This window comes from Condylura cristata, unplaced genomic scaffold (genome assembly GCF_000260355.1).
Source record: "Condylura cristata isolate star-nosed mole 26May11 unplaced genomic scaffold, ConCri1.0 scaffold00034, whole genome shotgun sequence".
NCBI classification, from domain to species: Eukaryota; Metazoa; Chordata; class Mammalia; order Eulipotyphla; family Talpidae; genus Condylura; species Condylura cristata.
Window position 1 is genome coordinate 7,486,561 of NW_004567135.1, and position 18,370 is coordinate 7,504,930.

The window sequence follows — 18,370 nt, forward strand, 5'->3', positions numbered from 1 at the left end:
TCGCGTGCCTGGCGTGCTGCTTCCCCGCACACCCTGCTCCTCGGTACCCTCCCCCGGGGCAGTCCAGGCTGGCGACATGGCCACGCCTGGGGCTGCCGTGGGGTTTGGAGCTTCAGTGTTCCCAGCCTGTTGCCAGGCTCCCGAGACCCAGGATGGGCGCTGCGGCCTGTAGCCCCCGGCCCTTACTTTAACCCGCTTCAGCGACTGTGCCCTTACCTGCAGGTGGGTACGGGAGTTTCTGAATGACGAAAACAAAGGCCTGGACGTGCTGGTGGACTACCTGTCCTTCGCCCAGTGTTCCGTCATGTGAGTAGCCGCCGGACTGGGGCCGGGCTGGGAAGGGCAAACTCACAGCGACAGGAAGGCGAGGCCAGGGAGAGGGAGCCGCCAGGCAGCAGTGTGGCAGGGCGGCAGCCAGGCCGCCCGCGGGGGGGTCCGTGAAGACCCCTGGTGGCTGGAGGGGAAGTGTTTGGGGGAGCAAGAGGAGAGTAATGTGGGAAGGGGGCTCAGCCAGAGCCCAAAGGATCCAAGCTGAAGCTGAGCAGCCCAGGAGGGCCTGCTTTCTGGGAAAGGTGCCCGGGTGGGGGCTGCGCCTTGGCTCTCCAGTTGTGGGGGGTTACCCAGGTCACCCCAGGAGCAGTGCACATGGCCTTTGATCCAGACTGAAACCGCAGGATTCAGGACTCTTTCAAGCTGGATGTGACCGAGTGCAGTGTGGGGCGGTGGAGGGAAGGAGGCCAGCAGGTGGCCAGCAGGCAGCCTTGGGTAACGCGTGGCGTGGGAGGCGCTTCCCGGCGCCCGTGTCCCAGCTCTGTGGAGGGCGCTGTTGTCACTCTGGCGGGGCACCTCCATAACCCCAGATGCGAGAGAGGGTCACCGTGGGCCACGCGCTCCTGCCAGCCAAGGTTAAGCCCTAGGAGACGGATTCCGGACAGCCGTGACTTTCCCCAGCTTGAGCCCGGGGAAGTCCGCCTTCCCGCGGCCCCGCCTGCTCTGCCCTCGCCCAGACTCACCTCTCCTGCCACCCTTGCCACCCTGTTCTCCTGTCTCCAGCCCCATTTCCTTAGGGGTTCCAACCAGCACGTGTCCTCTGCGCCCCTTTCCAGTCCGGGGTGGCCCACTCCCCACCCCCAGCCCTGCAGAAGTCACGCCTGCGGTTCTCCTGTCTCTGAAAACCCGCTCCTTTTATAGACAAAAAAGAGGATTGCTGATGTGATTGTTTTTTTAATTCAAAGCTTTTGTACTAAAAAGATGTAGATTGTTTTTCCAAATAAGCCTATCTGTTTTGAAAAGCAAACAAATTCCAGCTGCTCCCAACCGAAATGCACGGGAGCGTGGCTCTGTGGGGTCCGGGCAGGGCCTGCAGTCTGTCCGGCTTTAAAAGAAAGACCGAGCACGAGGGCTGAGTTCGACCCCGGCCAGGGAGTGACCCACAGGGCGCGGCAGACCTCTCCTGTCTCTCCGCTGCCCCCTCAGCAGTGGATTTCAGTCCATCTGCCTGCTCTGCTCCCCAGTCCGTCTCTGGGGAGCCCTGCCCCCGCCTCGGTAACTCTGGCCTACCCCCCAGTTATTCTACACACAGATAAATAAAATCTAAAACAAAAACAACTAATTTATAGCTTTAAAAAACCAGAAAAGCCCCAAGGTGAGGGGAAAGGGCAGGGCAGGGCGGAGCAGGAGGGACTCTGGGAAGGTTGAGGGGGGCCAAGTCGGATGGCGATTGCGAGAGGGCACCTGCCGGGTGCGGCGTCCAGTGCTGGGGGGACCGCAGCCAGAGAGGCAGGCCCGGTGTCTGCTGGAGCACCCCGTCACACGCCTCCTGACCGGGCTCTGCCCCCGCTTCCTCTGGAACCCTGGCCCCCGCCGTGGCCTCTTCCTTCCACGCCCAGGCTGCTCGGGTGGGCAAAGGGCCTGGGGGGCAGGCCCTGCGGGGGACACTCCCTCGGACCTGGTGGCCCATGGAGCGAGAGGAAGGCCAGCGGAGCGGAGCCCGCCGCTTAGGGGGCACATCCCCATGTGGGGTGCGCAGGGAGAGGCCCTGCGGGGGCAGGAGTGAGAAGGGGGCAACAGAAACCACTGCCGCCCCGGACGGACCGAGAGCCGCAGTCCACAGCCGCCGCCCGTAACTTCCTCCCCGAGGGAAGCTGCAGCCCGAAGCACCTCTATGCCAGAAACACCTCGAGGCTTCGAGCAGAACCACAGGAAACCCAGTGCTCGATGGCTAACACCGCGCCATGGCCGCTGTGAGGGGCCGTCCGACCTGCGCCTGCCCTGGCACTCGGCCTGCCCTCAGGGGACGGGTCCAGGAGCAGGCCCCTCCGGCCGTGCCCTCTGCCAGCCAGCGGGGCGGCCCCGCCCCCGCCCCCGCCCCCGCCCGGTTCTGGGGGAGCCAGGGCCTGTGAGATGCCCCGTCTAAGGCCAGATCTCTCTGCCGCGGGGAGGTCACCCAGGGCGGCGGCGGCCCAGACGCCCCCACCCCCGGTGCCGCCCGAGACTGTTGGCCGCTGACCGCGAGGTGCGACGCCGCTGTCCCGCTGCTTTCTCCGCTCGCCGCCTTTGCTTCTTACGCCGAGAGGCTGCGGGCCGGGTGGGCTCGCGGGGGGCTCGGCCCTGAGTTTCTCTCGTGTGTGCGCACGCGTGTCCTTTCCTGCTCCAGGTTTGACTTTGAGGGTCTGGAGAGTGGTGACGATGGTGCGTTTGACAAGCTCCGGTCCTGGAGCAGGTCCATCGAGGACCTGCAGCCACCCAGCGCCCTGTCAGCCCCCTTCACCAACAGCCTCGCTCGCTCTGCGCGCCAGTCTGCGCTCCGGTATGTGCTCTCGCTCTGCGCCCGCCTCCCACCCTGCCGCCCGCCGCGGCTTGGGGCCCGTGGTGAGTGCTCACGCCCCTCCCCGCTCTCGCTTCCAGGCTCAGCTCTCTAGCCTCTGCCTGCCCGTCTGTCTCTGGTCTGTCCTCTCTGTCTCCTTGACTCTGCCCAGCAGTCTGTCCTGGGTAAGTACCTCCGCCTCGACTGTGCCCACCCCACCTGGGGTTCCAGCTCTCCCCTCTTGTCACCCCCTCTCTGGGGGCCCCTCCATTCCAGGTCTTCACTCTGCCCTTCCTCCGGGACGCTCGGGAAGGGCCTTCATCCAGCTCCTTGGCTTTCAGGGTGACCAGCGCCCGCCCTCCTGTCTCTCCCTCTGGCTCCGCACTCTGCCTGTCGGCTGCTCAGAGGCCAGCCCTTCCCTGCCCGCTGCTCCCCTTCCCTGCCCGCTGCTCGCCTTCCCGCCCCGTCTTCCTTCAGGCCCTTCTCTCCAAGCCGCTGTGTGTCGTTCAACCGCAGTAGCCCAGGAGCCATCCCGCCGGCTGGCAGGAGATGGACCGGTGACTCCCCAGGGCCCTGCCACCCGGGGAGCGTTCCTTGGGGTCTGCGGCCTCTCCTCTGGCTTCTGCGGCCCTGCTTTTCTCATGGCCCCTCTGGGTTTTGCTCTCTGACGCCGCTGATCTTCTGGTCATGGATGAGCAGGGGCCCTCCGTGCTTCCTCTTTCTTTCATGAAGCCTCACTGGGGTGAGGCACAGTCAGGCGTCTCCTCCTACGGCCTTGGATCTGCTCTGCCCGTTCGGGGACAGTCACACGGGGAGAGCCGAGCGGCCCCCGCCCCAGGGAACATGTGGAAGATGCAGCGACTGGGAGGAGGAGGAGGGAGGCTCGAATGAACATCTCTCCGGGCCCCACCTGGAGGACGCAGAAGGCCCACACCTTCTGGCTGCAGTTTGGAAGACCCCGATTTAGAATGGTCGGGGCTGGTGATAAAGCCAGGGGCTGGGTGGCCGTTCGGAGAGGCAAGGACAGCGGCGAGCCTGCCCCGCACCTTCTCTCTGGGCTGCGGGTGCCGGTGCTGCTTCCTGTTCTGGTTCTGCTGCTGCTCAGGGGGATGCAGGCAGCCCAGACTCGGCTCAGCCGTTCCCTCCTCCAGGTACAGCACTCTCCCGGGGCGCAGGGCCCTGAAGAACTCCCGCCTGGTGAGCCAGAAGGATGACGTGCATGTCTGCATCCTCTGCCTCAGAGCCATCATGAACTATCAGGTGAGGTGGGGGCCCTGGCCTCGGGGGCTGGGCAGCTGGTGGGCCCGCGCTCAGGGAGACCAGGCTGGGGCCCGCCCCGCCAGCGCGGTTCCCCGTGTTCTTTCCCCTGGGCCTAGTACGGCTTCAACCTGGTCATGTCCCACCCCCACGCGGTCAACGAGATTGCGCTCAGCCTCAACAACAAGAACCCCAGGTGAGCGGCTCCCCCATCCTCCCGCTGGGCCCAGCGCTCTGGGGGCCTGGGTCAGTGCCTCAGCTCAGGGCTCTCCTCTGCGGGAGGGGGGGCCCGGCCCATGTCCCTACACTGGGAGAGGGAGGGGCTGGTCCTGCCTCCCTCGAGCGCAGCCAACCTCTCCCCTCATGCGAGGCCGACTCCACTCTGGAGTTGCTCACCCAGTTGCAAGTGGATGTGAGTCGTGTGGCCGCCAGGGCGCTGAGTGCCTTCTTCGCCCCGTAGGACCAAAGCCCTTGTCCTGGAGCTCCTGGCAGCCGTGTGTTTGGTGCGCGGAGGTCACGAAATCATCCTGGCCGCCTTTGACAATTTCAAAGAGGTCAGTCTCCCGAACGTGTGTAAGCGCTGCTCCCGTGACCGCACACACCCCAGGGCTTCGTGAAGTAGGCTGCCCCTCCTCCTTTTAACCAAAATCAGACTTCAGGCGTGCCATTCTGTGCCGGGAAACCTGAATGGCCAGCTGAGGCGTCCTCAGGTCGCCGAGGGCTGCAGCCCGGTGGCCCTGAACTCGCCACGTCTCAGAATCACCTAGAGAACTAGGTGGTCCCGAGGCAGTCGCCCGCTGGGAGAAGCCAAGGCAGGTGTGCGCAGCACAGGGAGGCCGGCAGGTCCTCCCTGGAGGCTGGGGAGTGGGGAGGAGCTCCTACTTGGAGTTTCTCCGGCCTCTGGGCCTGCCCAAAACTCTGCCCCAACATAGGATTCCTCAACACCCAGCCACAGCTGCTGGCCCCACCCCTTCCTCCTCTTTGGACCTCTTTCCTCGCAGCCATTGTTCAAGCCAGGAAATGGCTCTTCCTCCTTGAAGCCAGAGGCTCAAGGGAGTCTCTGGACCCCTGTCAGCACAGGGGCTTTCCCGTACCCTGGCCTCCCCTGAGGCCTCCCTCTCGTGTTCCCCCGAGGCCTGAGCCTCCTTCACCATGGCCAGCAACAGCTCGCCTTCCTCCCTCCTTCCTTCAGTAACTTGGCAACAGCAGACCCCCGTGTCCCTTCTTGGCCTACCCCAGTGGCACCGAAACCCCGATGAAGGACACAGCTCTGCCGAGCAGCCCCGGCATGTTGATGAGGGTCCCGGGGATGGCCCGCTGCGTAGGGAGTTGTGGTCATACTTGGTGTGAGCCTGTCCCTTAGCTGTGATGCTCCTGGGGGCCCCGGGGCTTGGGCCCCACCTGGGGCAGAGCCTTCCACCGAGAAACGCTGCTTGTACAGGTGTGCAAGGAGCTGCACCGCTTTGAGAAACTGATGGAGTACTTCCGGAACGAGGACAGCAACATCGACTTCATGGTGAGGAGCGGGCCAGGGTCGCACGTGCCAGGGGGCTTGGCCGCCTGGTGGACAGCAGACCGGGAGAGTGGGTACGGGGCCCTGCTCAGCCAGGGCCCCTGTCCCCCGCCCACCCAGGGAGCTGTTAGAGGCCTGTGCCCCTGGGCCCACCCCCGTGCCCGCTGCACCTGCCCATCCCGCCCTGAGCGCGTCCTTGCCCAGTGTCGTCTCTGTCTTCTCCCCGTCAGTGGAGGGGCTTCAGCTTAAGCGCGCTGTCTCAAGAAATGCAAACCGAAGTGCAGCGGAAACCAAAGGGCTTGTCTCCATTTGCACTGATTTCCCATGTGACTGGCTAGTCTTCATACAATGACTATGGAGCTTAAGTTCTAACACCCTTCTTGCGCCCAGCAAGGCCTGCCTTTGTGTTTTGTTTGCTGCTTTGACGACCCTCGAGGAGGGGCAGGGGCCGCCGCACCCGCCTCACGTCTCCCCTGCTGCTTCTCCCTCAGGTGGCCTGCATGCAGTTCATCAACATCGTGGTGCACTCGGTGGAGGACATGAACTTCCGGGTCCACCTGCAGTATGAGTTTACCAAGCTGGGGCTGGAGGACTTCCTGCAGGTGAGCTGGGCTCACGTTCTGGTCAGCTCTGGACAGGGGCCAGCTTACATACCGCGGAGGGTTTTTCTTTTACTTGAGCTAGTCATGGACATCCTGGGCCTGCAGCCTGAACTCAGGCCTCCCCGTGACCCTGCGGTAGCCTCCCCCTGGGCCCGAGGCGTCAGGAAGTGGCCTTCCTCTCTGGGGAGGCTCCCCTCGCCCTGTGCCTACTCCCCAGCTACCAGCCCTCTGCTCTTCCCCAGAAGTCGAGGCACACGGAGAGTGAGAAGCTGCAGGTGCAGATCCAGGCTTACCTGGACAACGTGTTCGATGTGGGGGGTCTGCTGGAGGACGCCGAGACCAAGAACGTGGCCCTGGAGAAGGTGGAGGAGCTGGAGGAGCGCGTCTCCCACGTAGGTCTCCCTGCTGTGCCTGTGGGGCGCTGCGGATGGGGCTTCTGAGTCCCAGGAACCCGGGCTTGGCGGAGCCCTGGCTGACCTCCAGACTGAGCCCCCGTTAAGCTGCGGCGGGGGCGCTGGGCAGAACACCGGGCCTCCACGCCTGGCGTGGTGGCCTCAGGCTTGAGTGGGCCACGCCTTGCGCTGCATCACGTGGCCTCAGGCCCTGGGCCCACGGGAGTGACGCAGGGGGGCCGCCAGCTCTTTTGCTTTTGGGCCCCGGGCAGCACGCTTGGGCCCAGCTCCTGACTGGACGCTATTCTGAGTGTGTAGCCCTGCACCTGCCCTTCTGATCCTGCAGCTCACGGAGAAACTTCTGGACCTAGAGAATGAGAACATGATGCGGGTGGCAGAGCTAGAAAAGCGACTGCTACAGCGAGAGAAGGAACTAGAGAGCATCAAGGTACTGTGACCTGGGCGGGGGACCCCCCCCCACCTTGCGCAGCCCAGGGCCCTGGGGGCTTGCTTTCCTGCCTCGGGAGTCAGGTGACGTCCTCTGACCTCCCTTGAAGCCGTCAGATGAGAGTAGGCTGGTGATTGCTCCTTACTGTTGTTTTTTTGATAATAGTTTATTTTTACATCACTTTGTGCCTTTTTCCATCTCAGTTGGCTCATTTATTTTTAAAGATTTATGTTTTTGTACAGAACTGGGGTACAGGCCAGAGATGTGGAGGGTGAGAGGATTCCCCAGAGACAGAGTGGGGTACAGAACAGGCAGATGGACGAAGCCCACCGCTGAGGGGAGCAGCGGGCGGGCCAGGAGAGGTCTGCCACACCATGGGGATCTCCTCAGGGCCGGCGGGGATTGAACTCATGCGGAAGCGGCTTTAGCTTCTTGGTGCTGTGCTCTAACCCGCTGCGCCACCAGGGAGGGCCTATTTTAAAGATTTTTAATTTAGGTATTTTTAAAAATTCTCCCAAGAACTGTGGTGCAGGTCAGAGGTGGGGAGCAGTGAGAGGATTCACCAGAGACAGAGTGGGGAGCGGAACAGGCGGACAGTGCTGGGGGAACAGCAGGAGAGTCGGTGCGCTGCGCCGCGGGGGGTCACTCCCCGCTGGGGCTGGGGGCTGAGCCCGCACCTCAGTGGCTGTGGTAGCTTGACAGCCATACGCCACCGGGGGCCCCTCGCCTTAGTTTTCAGCTGGCGGGGGAAGCGGAAGTCAGAGAGGACCAGACACACGCAGAAGAGGCGGGAGCAGGTGGGGCAGCCGCACGCACCTGGAGTCAGGCTCCCCCCACACCCTTGTGCTTCTCCCAGGCCTGGGGAATGAACAGGTGCAGAGTAGCCCTGTGCTCCGGGCTTTTTATCAGGACAGCTGGTGTCCCAGACGGGAGATGAAGAGATCGTGAAAGGTCTCCCCGTCTGGGACACCAGAATTAGATGAACTTCCAAGTAACCTCAAAAGTTAGAGTCATGACTCAACCTACCTTTTCTTGCAGGGGCTCAATACATGCCTGCTGAGCCCCTGGTAAGAGTCTTAAGAGCTGTACTGAGATCTGGAAGACCCGAGATGGCCAGGCCAGGTCCTGTCCATGGGGCTCCCAGTGAGTGGTCACCCAGGGCCGGGTGAGACGGAGCAGTGAGAGCAGCGGAGTGTGGCGGGAGTAGTTGAAGCCGCCGGCCGGCAGGCCAAGGACACTGCGCAGAGGCACCTTCTCCCTGGGCCTCGTGGCACCAGCGAGACTGAAGGCTGGGGCAGAGAAGGACGTCCCGGGGCCAGCGCGGCGGGCTGGCTTTTCTGCCCCCCTGTTCTCTGGATTCCAGCTTTCCCCCCCGCCCCCCTGGGTTTCTGCTACTCCGGGCCTCTGTTGTGAGCCCTTTGGCGACGGCTCCTGCCGGGCCAGCGGCTCCCTCCCGCAGGTCAGCCCACTCCGGCCTTCCTGGCGCTTTCTCCCGGCAGGAGACGTACGAGAGCACGAGCCACCAGGTGCACACCCTGCGGCGGCTCATCAAGGAGAAGGAGGAGGCCTTCCAGCGGCAGCGCCACCTGGAGCCCGGGGCCCGGGGCCCCGAGGCAGCGGGCAGTGAGGCCCTGGCCCGGGTCGGCCACGCGGCGCTGCCTGAGGGCGTGCCCGCCTCTGACCTGGACCCCCTGGCTCCCGCTCTGCCCACGGAGGAGGCCCTACCCCTGCCTCCACCACCAGCTCCTCCCTTGCCCCCGCCGCCTCCCCCTTTACCAGGTAAGCTGGACCCCGGGAGCCAGGAGGGGAGCCTCGTTGAGTTGGGAGACCGAGAGCCCCGTCAGCAGTGTCTTCCACGGGGAGAAGCTGGGGATGTGGCCAGAAGGATGCAGACTCGGGTGGGAGAGCCAAGCTAGAACGTAAGGAGGCTCGAGCTGCTGGGGACCTCGAAGGGCACACGTAGCTTTCAGGTGTCACAAAGATGCTGCTCCCGGTTCCTCGGAAGACCACTCCCGGGCCAAAGCAAAACAGTGGGTCAGAGACTGGCCCAGCCGGTCCGTTGGGAGCCCTGAGGGCAGGCGGGGTACGGGGCTCACGCAGCCTCCTTCCCTGAACGTCGGTCTTTTTTTAAGATTGATTTATTTATGCATACAAGAACTGGGGTGCAGGCCAGCAGTGCAGGGGATTCGCCAGAGGATTCACCAGAGACAGCGACGGGGGGCAAAGCAGGCAGGACAGGAGAGGTCTGCTGCACCCTGTGGGTCACTCCCTGCCCAGGGATTGAACAGGTGCCGTAGTGGCTGTGGACGGCTTCCTAGTGCTGAGATTAGCCCCTTGCGCCTCCAGGGAGGCCCTTCCCTGAACATCCTTAAGGACCAGCGGGGTGGGCAGAGGGGGACCCTCTGAAGAGCGCCTTGACCCTGCCGTTTCTTCTGCCTCCAGACAGATGTCCTCCAGCCCCACCTCTCCCTGGCGCTGGCCCCTCTGTGGTACTGACAGTAGGGCTGTCAGGTGAGTGTCCCAGGCACTGGGTGGGGCCTGCAGAGCTGCCGAAATGGGCCCTTGCCCTCTGCTCACCGAGCCTCCTTCCAAACTAGCCATCCGCATCAAGAAGCCTATCAAGACCAAGTTCCGGCTGCCTGTCTTCAACTGGACAGCCCTGAAACCCAACCAGATCAGCGGCACTGTTTTCAGTGAACTTGATGATGAGAAGATCCTGGAGGTAGTGGGGGGCTGGGCACAGCGGGGGGGAGGGGCTGGGACTGGGGCCTAGTCCACCCTTTCAACCCAACCTTGGGCTCAGCCCTCGTGAAGCAGAGCCAGGCTGGTGCCCGCAACACGCTGGCCTACAGCGTTGTCCCCTTCTGCCCACCCCGGCCAGGACCTGGACCTGGACAAGTTTGAAGAACTGTTCAAGACGAAAGCCCAGGGCCCTGCCCTCGACCTCCTATGCTCCAAGAACAAGACCGCACAGAAGGCGGCCAGCAAGGTGACACTGCTGGAAGCCAATCGTGCCAAGAACCTGGCCATCACCCTGCGCAAGGCTGGCCGCTCCGCCGAGGAAATCTGTAGGGCCATCCACACGTGAGGACCCGCCCCAGCCCCTGCCAGTTAGCAGCGCAGCTCGCTACTCAGGCGCCGGACTGCGGAGCGCCCGCCAGCACTCATTGCGCCCCTGATACATGCAGGCGTGTGGGGAGCGGGCCCGCAGCCCAGGCCTCTGCTGGAGGAGCTCGGTCTAGTGGGTGGAGCCCAGCAGCACTGGGTGACAGCCACCCACTGACCCAGCTGGGCCTGGTGGTCAGGGCAGGCTGCCCGGGAGGGGCTGTCTCCCTTGTGACCTGAAGGAAGCAGATGAAGTCCAGTGCAGGGCCTGCAGGGAGAAACAGGACTGGAGAGCGATGGCGTCTTTAGCGTAAGGGGCAGAGGAGACAGGGCAGCGCTGGGCCGCCCTTGCCCTTGGGCCTCCTGAGCCACGCTGGGTCCTAGGGCTCCCTGGGAGCGGAGGGAAGATGCCCAAGGGGCTTAAACAGGGCGTGGCGGTTGCCGACTGGGTCCTGGGTCCTTTGCCAGCGGCCGGCTGTCCTGGGAGCTGGAGAACAAGCGGGGAGGCCAAGGCGGGCAGGCGGGGCCTGAGGTGGTCCCCCCTCCTCCGCAGGTTTGACCTGCAGACGCTCCCGGTGGACTTTGTGGAGTGCCTGATGCGCTTCCTGCCCACTGAGGCCGAGGTCAAGCTGCTGCGCCAGTACGAGCGGGAGCGGCAGCCCGTGGAGGAGCTGGCCGCCGAGGACCGCTTCATGCTGCTCTTCAGCAAGGTGGAGCGGCTGACCCAGCGGATGGCGGGCATGGCCTTCCTGGGCAACTTCCAGGACAACCTGCAGATGCTCACGCCGGTACGACCCTCCCGCTGCTGTTCTCCCCCTGCCCTGCCAGTCTTCCCGCCCTCACCGGGTGCCCCCACCTAGGCCTGGTTCCGCAACTCTTCGTTTGCATTCCAGCAACTCAATGCCATCATTGCGGCCTCCGCGTCTGTCAAGTCCTCGCAGAAGCTGAAGCAGATGTTGGAGGTGGGAAGAGGCTGTGGCCAGGGGTGCTGCTGTTTCCCGGGGCTGGGGGTTAGGGGGTGGGAGCGGCACGGGGCTCTCCGGGAGGAAGGAGCCCTCGGGTTTGACCTGACCTTGCCCATCCATCACTGGGCAGATCATCCTCGCACTGGGGAACTACATGAACAGCAGCAAGCGAGGGGCTGTGTACGGCTTCAAGCTTCAGAGCCTGGACCTGGTAAGACGGCGGGGGCTGCCGGGGCCAGAGGGGCGGTGACCACGGAGCCGGGGTGCTAAATCCTCCGTTTTGCTTCCTGCTCCCCTCTCCCAGCTGCTGGACACCAAGTCCACAGACAGGAAGATGACACTGCTGCATTTCATCGCCTTGACGGTGAAGGAGAAGTACCCAGACCTGGCTAACTTCTGGCACGAGCTGCACTTCGTGGAGAAGGCTGCAGCAGGTGAGCAAGCCTGCCCTCGGGCCCAGCGCAGGACAATCCCAGGAAGCCACGCGGAGGGAACACTTGGGTCCCTTTGTTTCTGGCTCGTGTAGTCCGACTGCCTCAAAGCTTTCCGCGGGGCCACCCCAGAGGGAGCCTTCCTGTGGGCACCAGGCCCGCTCAGCCCTTCCCACCTGGGTGCGGTGAGCGCAGGCAGAGGAAGGCAGCTGTGACGCTCCACTCCCAGCTTCCTCCGCTGGCCACGGAGGCTGCATGTCTCTGTGGGAAGCGTTCAGAAACCAGAAAGCCCCCACGATGGGAGGTAGCTGGGATTTCTGCCCCATCCACGAAAAGCCTGAGACCGCTGCGTTAGACGAGCAGCCTCTGGCCGCCTTCCGCCTTCCTTGCTCTTGGGGTCATGACCTCTCCACCACCATGGCTGTCCTCATGCCTATGAGGTGGACCCCGCTAAGCTGGCGGGCCCATGTGTTCGCAGTGGCTCAGGCAGCAGGGGTGAGGACCCAGAAAAGCCCAGGCTGAAGGGAAGGGCCAGAGCGCACTGTGCCTGGAAGGGGGCAGGCATGTCGGGCCTGGACAGGCCTCAGCCTGGACTCTGGTCACCAGTGTCCCTGGAGAACGTGCTGCTAGACGTGAAGGAGCTGGGCCGGGGCATGGAGTTGATTCGGCGGGAGTGCAGCATCCATGACAACAGCGTCCTTCGCAACTTCCTTGGCACCAACGAAGGCAAACTGGACAAGCTCCAGCGTGATGCCAAGACGGCCGAGGCAAGGCGGGAGGGACGGTGGGGGGAGGGGGCGCTGGCTGCCCTGGGGAGGGCCTGGTGCTTGGGTCTGGAGAGCTGTGTGTGTCGAGGGGCGCAGATGTCCTCGTGGGGAGCCCCAAGTTCGCTTCTAGTCCTCAGGGAGGGGCAGCTAGCTCCTGCCCTGGCCCCGGAGTCTGCTCTCCCTGGGCCTCCTGTCTCTCTCCCCGGCCGGGCTGACCCACGCGCCACCCTTTCCCAGGAAGCCTACAGCGCAGTGGTGCGCTACTTCGGTGAGAGCCCCAAGACCACACCTCCTTCTGTGTTCTTCCCAGTGTTTGTCCGGTTCATTCGTTCTTACAAGGTGAGTGGAAGAGCTGCTGTGACGAGTGACGGGGAGAAATCTGGGGCAGGGAGAGGGGCGGGCCTCGAGTCTGGGCCTTTTCCGTCTCCTCCGAGTCCTGGGAGGCAGTGATGGACGCCGGCCACAGGCCTCTCAGCTGTGAACTGGTGGGCAGGGTGGGGGCCCAGGCCCTTCCTGTCATTGTTCGGAGCAGGAAGTGCCCCTCCAGGGTGGCCACCTGGGGTTAGCGTCCCCCTGCCACCCACTCTCCACCCTGTCGGCCCCGCCTCTCACCGCCTGCGAGCCTCACCCCCACCTCCCATGGTTCTTAGGAAGCAGAACAAGAGAATGAAGCCCGCAAAAAGCAGGAGGAGGTAATGCGGGAGAAGCAGCTGGCTCAGGAAGCCAAGAAACTGGATGCCAAGGTGGGTGGGACCAAGAGCTGAGGCCTGGAGAACAGGGCAAAGGAATAGGAGTGGGTGGAGCGGAGAACACAGGACAGAAAAGGAGCTCCAGACCACCCAGAGGGCCTGGGCTGCAGTCTGAGGGCTGGGAGGGCGCCGGGGGAGGGGGCTCCCGGCAGTGGGCGGTGCTCAGGCTGCACGGAGGGCAGGCTCAGTCCACTCAGGCTCCCCACGACCCCCTTCCCCTTCCCATGCCCCACTTTAGACCCCATCCCAACGGAACAAGTGGCAGCAGCAGGAGCTAATCGCAGAGCTGCGGCGGCGCCAGGCCAAGGAGCACCGGCCCGTGTACGAGGGCAAGGACGGCACCATCGAGGACATCATCACAGGTGCGGCCCTTTCCCTCCCGGGCTCAGCCCCCAGCCACACCCCCACCTCCGGGACCTGACCCTGTCTCTCTCCTGGGCCACAGTGCTGAAGAGTGTCCCTTTCACGGCCCGCACCGCCAAGCGGGGCTCACGCTTCTTCTGCGATGCAGCCCACCACGATGAGTCAAACTGTTAACCCCGGTGGGGCCCTTGACAGGTACTGGGCACCGCAGCGGCCCAATGCATGCCGCCCCCCAGGATGCCTGCGGGCGAGGCCCTCCTCCTCTGCATGGCTGGGATCCACCTGCAGCATGGTGACGGGCGCCTCCGTTTGCCCCCAGCAGCATGGCTTTCTCCTTGCATGTGCCTCGGGGAAGCGGTGTCTCTCCACTAGCGCTGTCCCGGCTACTAAGACGCGAGGGGCAGAGCTGGAGAGCTCTGCGGGGCGGGCAGGAGAGGCCGGCTACCACGGAGCGACGCCGCAGGCTCCTTTCGCACGCCCGGCGCCCGCTGTGCCTCCTCCAGCTCTCCAGGTAGCTTCTCCGGGGCCTCAGTGTCCCCGGATCCATTTCCTGAGAGCCGGTTGCTCGGGATCTCGTCCAGCTTCTGGCTTCGTGGAGCTCTGCCTTGTCTCTGCAGATGGCCCAGTGGCCTCTAGTCACCCCCGCTCGGGCCTCTGAAAACGCAGAGCCCATCAGCGCGGCCCCCACCTCCACCCCATCCTCCCTCCAACCTCTAAGCCTTTCCCTCCTCAGCCTGGCGAGTGGCTGTGCTGTCTGGGGCCACTCCTGCCGGCGCTGTGTCTACGGAGGGCGGGCCAGGCCGGCCTGCACGCCTCCTCACAGGCCTCTGTCTTCCCTGCAGGCCTCCGTCACCAGCCCATCGTCGTCTGCCAGCAGGCCAAGAGCGCCGCACCACCCGGTGGCCCTCCTCGGGCTCCAGGCCCTCACTGACGCCTCTTGGAGGCGGCGGCATTCGACCCTGAGCCCCGAAGTCGGCGGGGCACACACAGGAAGCTCTGTGCTTGGTGTCTGCCGCCTGGCTGTGGGCGCTGGGGCTTCTGGACCTGGCACCTCCCTGGTGCCTCCATTTCTGCACTTTGCCCCAAGGTTTCAACTATTTCCTAAAGGGCCAGCACGGGGCTGGGAGGACAACACGCGCAGCCTTAAAAACCAGGCACCGAGGCCTTGCTGCCTTCAGAGCGGGTGGCGAGTCCACCTTCCCGCCCCTTCCTGCTCACCGCCCCACGGTCAGCTGCGCGCCAGAGACACAAAGTCCTGCAGCATCAGGTCCCCTCCGGCCCCGCACAGAGGTGCCCAGCAGGGGTCCCGCGGAGAGCCTGTCCGCCTGGGCCCTTTTCTCTCTGAGCCAGTCCTGCCCTGCGCGTGGTGGAGGCGGAGGTCGGCCTGGCTGGAGGAAGGCTGGCAACGTCACCCGCACCCTCTCTCCTCAGCCAGGGCTCCTTTGGCAGGAGGTTGGTGGTGCTAAGCTGACCAGTTGTTCGTCTCTGCCAATTTCTTTTCAGCCCCTACAAAGGCACACAGGGGCCCCTCCTTTTTTGTACATGTACCACCTCCCTTCTCTCTTGTACATAAACCTCAGACCGTCCCACTTTAAACAAAGGCTTGAAGCACCAGGCCTGCCTGTCTCCTCTCTGAGTGGGGCGGGGGGACGAGGCGGCCTCAGAGTGGCCCGGCCCGGCCCGGGTGGGAAGGAGTCTGGGGAGAGCTGCCATCTGCCTGGGGGAGGTGGGAGCCAGGGTGGGTGGACCCCAGTCACACAAAGGGAGGTTGGCCTGCGGCGGGACACTGCTGCCCTCTGCTGGCCACCGGTGGCCCGGCCCGGCCTGGCCCGGCAGCATATGTGAAAGACAAAAGAGCCACCGGCCATGTTATAAATATTATTTAAAAAACAAAACCAAACACACAGACACTGGGTTCTGGGGCTGGAAGAAGAAGCAGAGGAGCCCCAGGGCCCCAGCAGGCAGGAGCAGGCACTGATGCTGCAGGGTAAGGGCCGCCCTCTGCCACCCTGGCTGTGTCCACCAGCAGGTCACTTCCCAGGAGCCCCGCTCACGTATTATCTACTGGCCCCACCCACCCGCACAGCATACACCACCAGTCTGGGCTGGGGTGGAGGGCAAGGACGGCACTGGCCCGGCGGGGGGGCCCCGGAACACCGCAGGCCGCCTTGGAAGGCGCCGGCAGCAGTGTCGGGGTGGGGCTACTTGCGGAAGAGCGGACTAGACCGAACCGAGGAAAGAGCCTGGGGCAGGTGGCGAGGGAGAGCCGGGCGCCGCGGCCGCAGACCCGAGGCAGGGCGGCCCGCCGGGTCACTGGTGGTCGTCCAGCTGCTGCAGGAGCGTCCGCCGCCGCCGTTCCAGCTCGCCCTCGCTCAGCTCACTTTCGGACGTGTCCCAGCCCGTCTGGTGGAGCAAAGGCACAGCTCACCCAAAGCCTCCCCAGGGCCGTGGAGGCCTCGTCAGAGCGTTGACAGGGCCGGGGCCCGGTGCCTGCCTCTCACCTTCTCCTTCTTGATTCCAAAGCCTGGAGAGCGGTTAGGGCGCTCTGCCCGCCGGAGCGCCCTGTCCTTGTCCTGCTCTGGTTCTTTCTCATCACTCTCCTTGCCAGCTTTCTCCTCGGGGTCTGTCTCGCTCTCAGGACTGTTCTGTAAGAGCCCAGAGCCCGCCTCCTCAGTTCCTGTGAAGGACAGCCCGGGAGGCGGGTGGAAGAGATCTCAAAATGGCAGGGCCTTGGACAGAAGTTCCTTCTCTACACACCGACTTGTGTCTTCTCTTCTTCGTTTTCTTTTTTGGTTTCTTGGCTTTCCGAAGGCCATGATCTGGGGAGAGAAAAAGCCGAAGTCCTGTGGGAGAAGGGAGGAAGCCGCCTTTTCTCTACCACAGCCAGTGCTCGCTCCTCAGACACGTTGAGGAAGTTCAGTTTTGCTTCCCCAACTCCTGCACCCCACTGACAGGTGCGGCCTCCCAACCCGCCCTGCCCCCACACGTCAGGGGCTTCCTCTCACTCTGGGCCAGCACCTCACCAACTGCTTACCGGATCCAAGGAGCAGGTGGGAAGATGGGGAGCCCCGTCCTCCAGGGACAGCACCCGCACTTTCAACCGAATCAAGTGAGGAAGAGGGTTCTGAGCCTGACTCTGAGGGGTTCTGCCTTCTACGCTTGGGGGGCCGGAGAGGTGGTGGGGGCAGCTCCTCCTCCTCTGACTCGGAGCCCTAGGCAGATCAGCAGACATGTCAGCGGGGGCTCTCTGTCCCATCAAAGTCCTCCAGCCTGGGGGTACAGAGGGGGTCCAGGGGCAAGGTGGTCCCCAAATCTCCAGGGAAGATGAATTACCACAGAACAAGAAAAGTGGTTCTCCCCCAAGACAGCCCAGCCTCGCCCGCATGCCCTCCATCCCCCAACTCACTGAGGGCGAGTGGGAACGCTTGCGGTGGTGCTTCCTGCCCTTTCTGCCATGTTTTCGGCCTTTGGTGTGGAGGTGCTGGCATTCGGTCTGGCAGAGGCAGGGGGAGGGGTGAGGAAGGGTTAGGGTTAGCCCTAGCAAGGACCTTGCATCCTAAAATCCGGTTTTACCTCCTCCCAGGGCCTTAGGTCTATCCTGGGGTACCCTGAGACCTCACCTCCAGTTATTCCACAAAAGGAGAGGCCCAGGGGTGAGGCCCCTGCTCAGCTGCCCTCAGGTGGTCACGCGCGGGTCAGACAGAGGAGAAGCACCGCCTCACCTCCAGTACCTGCAGGAACTCCCGGAAGAGCCGGATCCGCTCCGACTCCAGCGTGATCTGCTCGAAGGCCGAGTCGCACACAAAACGTTCACGGACCTTGAACGGGGACGAGCACGCTACTGATTAGCACATCCGCATGTCAGGGAGGCCGTGAGCACAGGGCAGGTCGCGGCTGAGGCGGGGACCCGGCGGGGGTGGCGGCCCTGACCTCGTCCCAGGCGGTGCCCAGCTCCACCGCAGGCACGGCCTGCCGCAGCATGCTCCGGAAGGCTGCTTCCCGGCGCCGTGCTCTTCGCGCCTCCTCCTTCTCGCGCTCTCTCTCCCGGGCCTCGGCCTTCTCCAGCAGCTGACAGCAGGAAGCGAGGAACAGGGTCACCCGGGATGGGGGGCGAGGGGGGGTATGCTTGGGTCCCCTGTGGTACCTTAGGAGGTTGGGGTTCCGGCCCCTACTGTCACCCCCGCCCCCCTGCTGACTCACCCAATGGGGACAGTGAGTGCTAAGGGTCAGACCACGAGGGGCCCACTCCACCCCACCCTGTCCAGCCCCTCACACTATTGAAGGTGAGCTTGATGTTGCCTGCATCCAGCGCAGCAGCCCTCTTGTCAAAGCTTATGACGTGGGCGAAGTCCTCAAAGGCTGTGCTCACCTCCACGCAGAAGCCCCGGTCCTGTGAGCACAGCGGCACGCTCAGCACCGCCAGCTGAGGTGCAAAGCCAACCTCGGGGGCGGGCAGAGGGTCGGGCTACCAGACACCCGAGAAGACCCCTGACCCCAGAAGAGAACCACAGGACTGAGACACTTCAGAAAAGATGTCCTCCAGACCCTCACGGTTGACGAGCCCCCGGCCCCACCCACCTGGGTTCGGCTGGCACAGGGAGCCCGGGGCACTGGCTCCCTCCGGGAGGTGAGCAGGGTGGCGTGTCTCCCTGTGCTGACTGACACCCGGGTTTCTCACAATTAGCTCTTTGTTCCTTTGGCTGAAATCTTGGGTCCCTGCAGGGCCCTCCTGCTGCTCATAACTTCCACACATTCTCCAGCAATATCCGCTGGCCCCTGCCCTGGCCTCTATTTACTGAGCGCTTACGAAACACTCAGTACCGTGCTAAGCACCCCACACAGCATTTAACCCACACCTTCAACAAAGACCCCATCTCCTAACTATGCAGAAGCAGCCTAGGGTCAGAGAAAGCAAAGTGGCCCCCACGCCCCAGGCTAGGGTCCTCTGGGCAAGAGCTCCAGCCCACGGCAC

The 18,370-nt window shown here is 64.0% G+C and overlaps 2 protein-coding genes across 3 annotated transcripts; one reads left to right on the forward strand and one right to left on the reverse strand.

Annotated features, from left to right (window-relative positions):
* The first annotated feature begins 227 nt into the window (after positions 1–227).
* Positions 228–15,014, forward strand: FMNL3 (formin-like 3). Of its 2 annotated transcripts, none has more exons than XM_012732464.1 (22): positions 228–306; positions 3,958–4,066; positions 4,183–4,259; positions 4,524–4,617; positions 5,505–5,579; positions 6,068–6,178; positions 6,421–6,570; positions 6,917–7,018; positions 8,518–8,797; positions 9,461–9,529; positions 9,616–9,740; positions 9,900–10,102; positions 10,677–10,911; positions 11,017–11,085; positions 11,219–11,299; positions 11,393–11,522; positions 12,126–12,286; positions 12,524–12,625; positions 12,937–13,029; positions 13,274–13,397; positions 13,481–13,593; positions 14,241–14,326. In XM_012732464.1, coding segments are annotated over exons 1-21 (2,484 nt in total). In that variant the 5' UTR covers positions 228–304; the 3' UTR covers positions 13,573–13,593; positions 14,241–14,326. The 2 variants fall into 2 exon arrangements, with proteins under 2 accessions (XP_012587918.1, XP_012587917.1); XM_012732463.1 differs by lacking the exon at positions 13,481–13,593 and adding an exon at positions 2,657–2,809 and having other exon boundaries at positions 238–306; positions 14,241–15,014.
* A 254-nt stretch (positions 15,015–15,268) lies between these two features.
* On the reverse strand, positions 15,269–18,272 carry LOC101626359 (pre-mRNA-processing factor 40 homolog B). Its single transcript, XM_004692520.2, has 9 exons — positions 18,255–18,272; positions 17,672–17,863; positions 17,329–17,466; positions 17,121–17,216; positions 16,805–16,891; positions 16,433–16,610; positions 16,156–16,217; positions 15,900–16,043; positions 15,269–15,801 (listed from the first exon to the last, which is right to left on the reverse strand). Exons 1-9 carry the CDS (start codon positions 18,270–18,272, stop codon positions 15,709–15,711), a joined length of 1,008 nt encoding a protein of 335 aa, XP_004692577.1. The 3' UTR covers positions 15,269–15,708.
* Positions 18,273–18,370: the final 98 nt, after the last annotated feature.